The sequence below is a fragment of the Dipodomys merriami genome, unplaced genomic scaffold, assembly GCF_024711535.1.
Source record: "Dipodomys merriami isolate MVZ:Mamm:240054 unplaced genomic scaffold, mDipMer1.0.p SCAF_1, whole genome shotgun sequence".
NCBI lineage: Eukaryota > Metazoa > Chordata > Mammalia > Rodentia > Heteromyidae > Dipodomys > Dipodomys merriami.
This window is the reverse complement of record NW_027202270.1, coordinates 30,970,902-30,981,233: the sequence shown is the minus strand read 5'-3', so window position 1 is coordinate 30,981,233 and position 10,332 is coordinate 30,970,902. Positions and strand designations below refer to the sequence as shown.

Sequence of the window (10,332 nt, the reverse complement as noted above, 5' to 3'; positions counted from 1 at the left end):
AAAATAATAAAATTCCTAAGAATAAACCTAACCAAATAAGTGAAAAACTGCTGCTGAAAACTATAAAAGTTTGAAGAAGGAAACTAAAGGTGACATCAGAAAATAGAAAAACCACTCATGCTCAGGGGTTAGCAGAATATCATGAAAATGGCAATCGACAGGTTCAAAGTAATCTCCATTAAAACCCCAAAATAGAAAAAAAATCCTAAAATTCTACATAGCATAAAAGGATCCAAATAGCCAAAGCAATCTTGACCAAAAAATTTGATGTTGGTAGTATCACAAGACATCAAACTAAACTATATAGCCACAGTAACAAACAGTTTAATACTAGCACCAAAATGGAGCCCAAGCCAAAGGAACAAAATAGAGGACCAAGTCCACTGAAAGAAAAACAATCTCTTCAACAAATGGTGCTGGGATAAATATATAGACAACATTTATGAATGCAGGAGACTGAAACTGGACCACTATCTCTCACTCTGTATCCAAATAAACCCCAAATAGATCAAATAACCAAAGTAAGAACTGAAACTTTAAATCTACTATGGGAAAACATAAAGAAAACTCTGTAAATTATAAGCACAGGTAATTACTTTCTGAATAGGACTCCAATTACCCAGAAAACAAAAGACCTGATAAATGAGACAAATTAAAAAGTTTCTGCATAGTAGCAGAAACAATAATCGGAACCAAGAGATCATCCACAGGATAAGAGAAAATCTTTGCCAGCTATGAAAGAGATAAAGGATTAACATTCAGAATATACAAATAGCTCAAAAAATTAAATAGCAAAAGAGCAAAGAAAAATGTTAGCAAGGATTGAGGAGGAGGAATGAGTAAAGAACCTTCATACACTGTTCGTGGAATGCAAACTTGCGCAACCACTATTGAGGCTCTTTAAAAAACTAAAAATAGGCCTTCCTTATGACCCAGTCATATCACTATTGAGTATATATGTGAAGGAGTGAATGCCCCCCACCAAATACTTGTATAACCATGTTTATTACACTGCTGTTCACAAGAGGCAAATAATGGCATCAGCTGAAGTGCCCAACAACAAATGAATAAATAAGATATGGAATACATATATACTATGGTATGTTCCACAGTTATAAAGAAAAATGAAATCATTTGCAGGAAAATGGATGAAATTGAAGAGCATCAGGTTGAGGAAGATAAACCAGGGTCAAAAGGCTGAATATCAAATGTTTTCACCCATTTGTGGAAGCTAGGCCTAAAAGACATACATGCTTATGGACATGTATAAGTGCACAGATATACATATGTATGTGTGTGTATGTAATATACATAGAGAAAGACATACTTGAGAGGAAAAAAGAAGGTAAATAATTTTGAAATACATCACAACTATGTATGAAGATGACATAAGAAATCTAATGAAAGCTGTTGATCAGTTGGAATTGGTGGGTGGAGGGAAAAAAGCAGTAGAGATTATGCTGATTAAAGCAAAATATATGGATGTCTGAAAAGCTAAACTAACTCCTTGGTGCAATTAATACAAACTAAAAATACAACAGCTATGACAAGATGGTAAAATAGCCTCTATTGGGAGAGTAGGTACCAGAAAGAGGAGGAAGGCTAATAGAGAGAATAATATGGTCAAAGTAGTTTGTTTGCATGTGTGAAAATAGGACATTAAAACTTGTTGAAATTATTTTAAGAGGGCAGAGGAGAAGGGAGAGTGACAGGGTAAATTTGGTTAGGATACATTGTATATATGTATAGAAATGTCAGGATGAAATTCTCCCTCCATGTACAATTAATGCATGTTAGTAAAAAAAAAATAATTGTTTTTCTAAAGAGCCGAGCTTTGTGTGAGTCATACTAAGCACACATTTCATAAACTCTGACATTTCATAAACTACTGAGTGAGTAGCATTCCTAATAGGGTTTCAACTTTAGAAACAGTTGCATAAAATGAATGCAATCAATGTAGATCAAGTCCTGAAGGAAAACTAAATCTACAGCAAAGGAAACTATATTTACCTAGTCATACTTTTGGCTTTCACTTACCCGAAGAGAAAGGCATTTAATCAGATACATACAATATTAAGATCAGTAGAAATGGAGATCTTATGGTGGCTTAATCCAAATTATCATGAACCTTGACAACTTCCTATATACCCAAAGGGAATATATCTGGAAACTTACCACTTCAAAGCAAGTAGCAAGCTTTAGCAAAACTTTTGCATAATTATGAAGTCGTCTGATTGGCAAGAAAAACAATGTATTCAGTATTTCCATTAATTGAGTATTTTCATCATTCACCTCTGATAAATCTTGCAACAATTCCTGGTTTTTATTTAGGAAATCACTAGAGGTAAGGTGGAAAAGATTCAATTAGTCATTGTGGCATTCACAGTATGTGTGATATAGCACAGAAAATTTCAGTGGAGTATTTTTGTTTAGAATGTGCATTTTTAGTATAATGAAAACAAAATAAAAATACACTAAATACCTAGATGTAAGTAAACAATTTCTCCATAAAATAGGATTTTTAATATAAAATGTAACAAATGGTAGTAACAGTGACTAATAAAATTGGCTAATCACAGATTCTATGTTCTAGAAAAATGTAGCATGCATCTCATATATGCAGGGAATAATCAGAGACCAAATGACATCACATCTGTCATTTACAAAGCCCAAAGTATAGGAATAAACTCCAAGTTTAATTGCTCTAATTGTTTTCATCCCAGGAACAATGGATGATAAACAACTAGATCTTGGCTTCAAGAATTAGCAAGGAGATAAATAGGTTTAAATTCTTCTCTTTTCCTTTAATTGTTCATCACTAACTATTAACAGTTTATGACAGGAAAGACATTGGGTTTTTTGTTTGTTTGTTTTTTGTTTTTTTTTTTTTAATTTGCAAAAAGCCCAATGCCAGTAGCTCTTTAATCCTAGCTACTCAGGAGACTGAAATTTGAGGATCACAGTTTGAAGCCAGCCTGGGCAGAAAAGTCCATTAGATTCTGATCTCCAAGTAACTACTTAAAACTGGAAGTGGTGCATGGCTCAAAGTGGTAGAGTGCTAGCCTTGAGCAAAATAGCTTAGGGACAGCACCCAGACCCTGAGTTCAAGCTGCACAACTAAAAAAAAAAAAAATTGCAAGAATCAGTACCACAATTAATAGGAAATGGTAAGGCAAATTGTAGGTAAGGATTACAATACTGAGGTCTTCGAAACCATTTCAAACTGAAGCTAAAATTTAGTGGGTTTTTTTGTTTTTGTTTTTGTTTTTGGGTCCGGTCATGGGGCCTGAACTCTGGGCCTGGGCGCTGTCCCTCAGCTCTTCAGCTCAAGGCTAGCACTCTACCACTTGAGCCACAGCGCCACTTCCGGCTTTTTTTTTTCCTTTTGCTTATGTGGTGCTGAGGAATCAAACCCAGGGCCTTGAGCATGCAAGGCAAGTGCTCTACCACTGAGCCACCTTCCCAGCCCTAAAATTTAGTTTTTATATTCAATTTTTTATGACTTCATGATTATGTATGTGTGTGTGCACATGCATACAGACACACACACACACACACACACACACACACACACACACACACACACACACACACACACACACACACACACACACACACACACACACACACACACAGTTCTGGGGCTTGCACTCAGGGCTTGGGTGCTGTCCCTTAGCTTTTTCACTCAAGGCTGGTGCTCTACCACTTAAGCTACTGCTTCAATTCCAGCTTTTTTTGGTGGCTAATTGGAGATGAGAGTCTTGGGAACTTTCTTCCCTGAGCTGGCTTTGAGCCTTGATTCTTGGGTCTCAGCCTCCTGAGTAGCTAAGATTATAGGTGTGAGCCACCAGCACTGAGCTCATTCTTAAGTTTTCATTAATAAATTTCAGTGCTGATCAAAAAAATAATTGAACCATGCTCGTTAGACCAAGACACAAAAAAGATTTATAAAGAAAAACTGGTGGGACAGAATCATCTTGTCAGTGAATAAGTCACAATTATATGCTGGGCATCATGCTGATATTTTATAGATATAGCATATAATTCTTAGCTACAAAGCCCTCAAGCGTCCCACTTATATTGCCAAGAATATTTGTATACTTTTGCATTACCTGTGATTAAATCTGGTTTTCTTCAAGCAACAATATTTGTAAAAAAAAAAAAATTAGTGTTCTTTCTACTTTTAATTATTGGTTTGGCTACAATTCAGCATCTCATCAACATTAGAGCTTTTTTTACTCATTATAATAAAAAGATTAAGCAGGGTGTTGGTGGCTCATGCCTATAATCCTAGCTACTCAGGAGGCTGAGATCTGAGGATCATGGTTCAAAACCAGACCAGGTAGGAAAATCTATGAGACTCTTATCTCCAATTAACCACCAGAAAACTGGAAGTGGAGCTGTGGCTCAAGTGGTAGAATGTGTGCCTTGAGCTGAAGAGCTGAGGGATAGAGCCCAGGCCCAGACCTACAACTGACAAAAAAAAAAAAAAGACAATAAAAAGATTATAAAGCCGGGCACTATAATCCTAGCTACTCAGGAAGCTGAGATTTGAGAACGCAATTCAACGCCAGCCTGGACAGGCAAGTCCGTGAGGCTCTTACCTCCAATTAACCACCAGAAAACTGGAAGTGCCGCTATGGCTCAAAGTGGTAGAGCTTAGGTGAAAAAGCTCAGGGACAGATCCCAGGCTGAGTTCAAGCCCATGACAAAAAAAAAACATAAAAGATTATAAACATGAAACCCACAATTCTAAGTTTATACTTCGACAATTGAGAACTTGTCAAAGCCAGAAGCTTTATTGAAAAATATAAGTTGGTTAAAAAGCCCATCTAGAGGGAAAAAGGGTGAAAAGTGCAGTGGAATTCACTGGACACTGATGAAAGTGAACTATACAACTCCATGGGTGGAGATGGGAGGGAGGGAATAGAGGGAAGGACTGAGAAAGAGAGAGAGAGAGAGAGAGAGAGAGAGAGAGAGAGAGAGAGAGAGAGAGAGAGAGAGAGAGAGAGAGAGAGAGAGAGAGAGGAAGACACTATATGAAAGGAAATGTACTCATTACCTGACTTGTGTAATTGTAGTCATTCTATTTACCATCTTTATAATAACAATAAAGTATTTTTATAAAAGTACATCTATGTGCTTCTTACAATACACAAAAACATTAGAAGATGATACAGAAAGGCTGAATGTAAAAGAACTGAAAAAATAGTGTCATTAAGCTGGAGTCATTCATTCACAACTATAATCTAGCTACTCCAAAGGCTGAGATCCAGAAAAGCTGGTTCAAAATCAGAAAAGGAATAGAAAATGCCATGAGACTCCATCTCCAGAATAGCCAGCAAAGTCTTGCTGGAGGCACGGCTCAAATGGTAGAACACCAGCAAAGGAAGAAAGCCAGACACTCTTTGCCACCCTGAGTTCAAACCCTGGTAACTAATGAAAATTAAAACAAATTTTAAAAAATGAACTTCTCAGTGGAGTGCTGGTGGCAGACCTGCAATCCTAGCTACCCAGAAGGCTAAGATCTGAGAATTGCAGGTCAAAGCCTGCCCAGGCAAGAAAGTACATGAGACTCTTATCTCCAACTAAGCACCAGAAAAGCCTGAAGTGGAGCTGTGGCTCAAGTGGTAGAGTGCCAGCCTGGAGCAAAAAAGCTAAAGGACAGCTCTAGACCCTGAGTTCAAGCCCAGTACCAGCACAAAAGAAAAAAGAATCATTCAAGGAGTGGAGTTGTAGTTCAGGGGAAGAGTGCAAGGCAAGCCCTAGGTTTTTGTGCTAGCCTAGAAACGTTAACAACAACAAAAAATCAACTCTTCTCTTTTTTTTTTTTTTTTGCCAGTCCTCAGGCTTGAACTCAGAGCCTGGGCACAATCCCTGAGCTTCTTTCACTCAAGGTTAGCACTCTACTACTTGAACCACAGCTCTACTTCCAGTTTTTTCTGTGTATGTAGTACTGAGGAATCAAACCCAGGGCTTTATGCATGCTAGGCAAGCACTCTACCATTAAGCCATATTCCCAGCCCCTTCTCTAACTTTTAGGATGGGAGTGTTTAGCCCTGCAAATAATATATACAAAAACTTAATCATCTTTAATGGTGAAAAAAGCATTTTCTAAAATCAGAAGTGAGATAAAGATGTTAATACTCCTATTAGGATAGAAGAATAAAAGGAAAAAGCACAAACCTTAACATTTGTTAAATGTGGAATAAAAGCAAACAACTCAAATACTTTCTACTAAAGTAGAATTTTTTTTACTTGCCTTTATTGCTAGAACATGTCTTGAGAAACGAAGTTCAAGTTTATTAGTCTCATACAAAGGGTTTTCATATTGTTTATCCAAAGCTACATGCAAACACCTTATATTCATGCAATGTATATTCTGTTCTAACCATCTCTGACATTATTTACTATTTACTAACATGAGACAGAATATTCTCTTTTTTATATTTTGGAGTTACTAGGATTTGAACTCAGGGCTTCGTGATTGCTAGGCAAGTACTCTACCACTAAGCCATGCCTCCAGGCATATTCTCTTTTTTAGATGAAAAAAAAAAATTAGAGGGAAAAACTGAGAGTGAGGGAAGGAGTGATATTACTGTCCAAAAAGAAATATACTCATTATCTGACTTAGGTAACTGTAACCACATCACACTTAAAATACACAACAGTATAAAACTTATAAACAGTATAAAACTTAATCTTTGGTTTTACAAGGAAAACTGGAAGGTGTATGTTTTGCTTACATGGCAGGCTTAGCAAGAAGTTGGAATCCACCCATAACCAGGAAATTTGTAATTGATATACAATACCTTAAGTGAAGAAGAAAATAAATTTACATCAATGGTGAAATTTAAACTAGAACAAACAGTTCTCAAACAAGTGTCTAGAACAAACATCTTAAAATCTTACCAATGAGTCTCAGAACATTCAAAAACTGTAAAGGACTGAGAAAAACAGCAGGTGGGGGCAAAGAGTAAACACCAGTTTCATAAAAATAGTATAAAAAAAGAAATTTCTGAAAACACCTGAAGTTGAACAGAAGTTGCCAGAATTTGCCCAGCAGGTAAGTTAGGTGGTAACTTAACAAGCTGGAGAAAATATAATTAATATTGTTGGATCTTTAATGAAAATTTTCTCTTCACTTCAGGTTTCTCAATTAAGTCTTCAGAAAGTAGACTGGAAGTAATTAAGCATGTTAAAAGAGTTTGCATAAGAATCAGAATACACTGATTAAATAATGACATACTGCTAGGGAACAAATGTTGATAAAGTAATGTGAATCAGCTACATGTCTTTCATGATCCTGAGCCTAGCAATCAACCAATTCTGTGAGAGAAGAAAAAGGCTAATAACAGCTCCACATGCTGGAGTCTTTCTTTGAAAAGGTTTATTATGGTAAGTTTAGGTGTTATTTTACTATAATAGAATCTATATACTACTACAGTATCACCTAAAATATATTTTAGGTATTTTTTATAATTAAAATAATTTAAAATGCATCTATGTCTACTTTTATTTGCCCTATCTAAAATGTTTCAAAAAGCAGCTCAAGATATCAAAATAAATTTTCTTTCAAGCATCTGTCCTAAAGTATCAGAAAAGAAAAAGAAATGGATAGAGGTATTATTAGATAAATACAAGTCAAAAGAAAATTATACTAATAAAAGCTGAACTCTTCACACAAACAAAAATGTAATTTTAAAGTTAGTATCAAGTTGTATTATTATTTTCATGTCTGAAAGATGGGACTTAAAATATTCAAACCAAGATGGTACATCTCAAACAACAGTCTTAAGTATATTTAATTTGCTTAGAACTGAAATTCCTTATATCTGTAACTCTGAAAGGAAAAACGCTAAACTGATTAACAGAATTATTTCCATTGGCAGGGCAACTTTAAATATCCCTTTGGTTATCTTTGTTTGAAGTTTTCAATAACAAGCATACATTACTCATGCTTTAAATAACCTAACAAAAATCAGGTAGAGCATGAACCCACTGAGGGCAGGTGCTTCTTGTTGAACCATGCTGTGGCTACAGTGAATGAGGAGCTCCATGCAGTGTCTGGCACTTGCTGGTACTCAGTATTTGTTATTAGGATGAGGTATGAATAAACAAGGAATAAAGACAATACATATTTCATATGGACAGCAGAGTCTAGGGAACATTAGAATAAGACTTCAATTATGCTTTGAATCATAGTATCAAACTGTAAATCAAGAAAAAAGAAATTAAGCTAAGTATCAAATATACTTGAGATATTTTAATTTAAAATATTTAAGCCTTTAAATACTTTAATTTAAAATGTTTAAAAAATGTTTAGAAACCTTGGATATAACTATGGTAGGTCTTGTTAAGAAAATATTTTTATGTCAAATGTAGTCAGTCCTTTTAAGTTCATTTATACAACAGTAAAAAAAATGCAGACATCAGAGTAGCTGCATATTTACAATTGGTCTTAAAATTAGTTACTTCTTTCCTCTAATTTTAGTATAATTTACTTTAGAAAACAAAATGACCAGATTTACTGTAGTACATTTGTTTTGTTGGCTGCAGAGGTGTTCGGTTTTTAAGAGAAGGCCTTCCTATGTAGCCCAGGCAGGCCTTAAATTCAAAAATCCTCCAGCCTTAGTCTTATAAGGCCTGCACCACTGCTTCCAATTCTTTTATGCAAATAAGTACTCTATCAATCACTATGCTAGAATATAAAAAAATAAGAATTTATTATTTTTAAACCATTTTTCCCCTTTTAAAGAACAATGAGTTTTGGCAATGCAGAACTATAGTTGGTTTAAGATTAAAATACTGCTTTTTAATTTCTATTACCTTGTCACTCTCCCTAATCTAGTCTCTTCTGATTAAGGACCTGCTCTCCTTTGGCAGAATAACCCTGTAGAGATTGAACATGACACAGGACTGGATACTTGCTCTGTATAACTATCCAAGAAGAGACTTGCATGCTTCAGAATGACCAAACTCCTGGCTTCCTTTACCCCTTGAAGGAAGCTACTCAGTGAGGCTCCATGTTGGCCAATTAAGTAACACAGCTTGCTGAATCGGCTTGCCACCTCCTGCAACAGTTGGACTGTAGTCACAGTACCCAAATTTTCTGTAACAAAATAATGATGATGACATATTTTCTTGTGGTCCTAAGATCAATATTATGAACTTTTCTAAGAATACTTAACTTTTTGGGGTATATTTTTACCTATGGAATCCAAACCCAGTCATCTAAGACATATATTTAAAACACATTCATAGGAACCTTATAATTCTAACCCAAAAGATCTAGTATTAAGATCTCAGGATTTTACAAACCAACCAACCAACAGTTTCTCAGATGATATCAGCCAAATACTCCTTAAAATTTGAAAATGAGCTAAAGCCATTTCATAATTCATACAATTTCACTAATTTCATATAATTAGTGACGGCAGGAATTAATTTAATTTACTTCTGTAATTATGATAACATTTCCAACTTCTTATTCTAACCTCTGCTCTACTCAGCCTTACTCTATTTGCCCTACAAGGCTACGTCTTCAGTGCAGAGAAGAAAATCTAAAAGTCAGATGGCATCAGCATATTATCTGTCTTTTCCAAAACCAAGTTCCTCATTTCTAAGACTTTATGCGAAACAATGAGGCTGATGAGCAGACCAGGTAAGACAACAGAAGTCAGGAAGCAGGCCCAGGGAAAGGGCAAGCTGCATTTTCCTTTCAGTTTGGGCTGCCTTTTCTTTGCCTAAGCCCTACAGATAGTCCCAGCATAACAAGAGGAACATTCAGAAAGGGACTGTACGATACACAACAAAACATAATAAAAACAAAACAGAGTCCCCAATTTACACAGGGATTGTATTCACAAAAACTGTAAATTAGTTATGTGAAAAGCAGATGTTTTTCCATTTTAAAAAGAAGGACCCATCTATACCAACCAATATCATCTTAATGCAAAATGGACTGAGTATTAGCCTAAATTGCATCCTAAGAAGGGTCCACGGGAGCCGGGCATTGGTGGCTACTCATCCTAGCTATTCAGGAGGCTGAGATGTGAGGATTGCAGTTCAAAGCCAGCCCAGACAGGAAAGTCCCTGAGACACTTATCTCCAATTCATTAGCTACTAAAAGAGCTGAAAAATCACACTGTGGCTCAAAGTGGTAGAGCACTAACCCTGAGCACAAAAGCCCTGAGTTCAAGCCCTAAGACTAGCACAAAAAAAAAAATGCTGAGGGAGTATAAAAGAAAACTCCCTGTCCATTTTCTGAATGCCAATCAAGCCCCATCTCTATGCTGCCTTCCTTTCTACTGTCCTACAGACTCAAGTACC

General features: G+C 35.8%; 1 protein-coding gene across 1 annotated transcript in view; it reads right to left on the bottom strand.

Annotated features, from left to right (window-relative positions):
* LOC138823801 (alsin-like) overlaps positions 1-10,332 on the bottom strand; it is a 55,833-nt gene that overhangs the window by 1,071 nt on the left and 44,430 nt on the right. Inside the window, exons 11-14 of the mRNA XM_070017709.1 lie at positions 8,932-9,112; positions 6,747-6,812; positions 2,176-2,338; positions 636-732 (exon numbers count right to left, since the gene is read on the bottom strand). Coding sequence (XP_069873810.1) covers positions 636-732; positions 2,176-2,338; positions 6,747-6,812; positions 8,932-9,112 — 507 coding nt within the window. The remainder of the gene's footprint in view (positions 1-635; positions 733-2,175; positions 2,339-6,746; positions 6,813-8,931; positions 9,113-10,332) is intronic.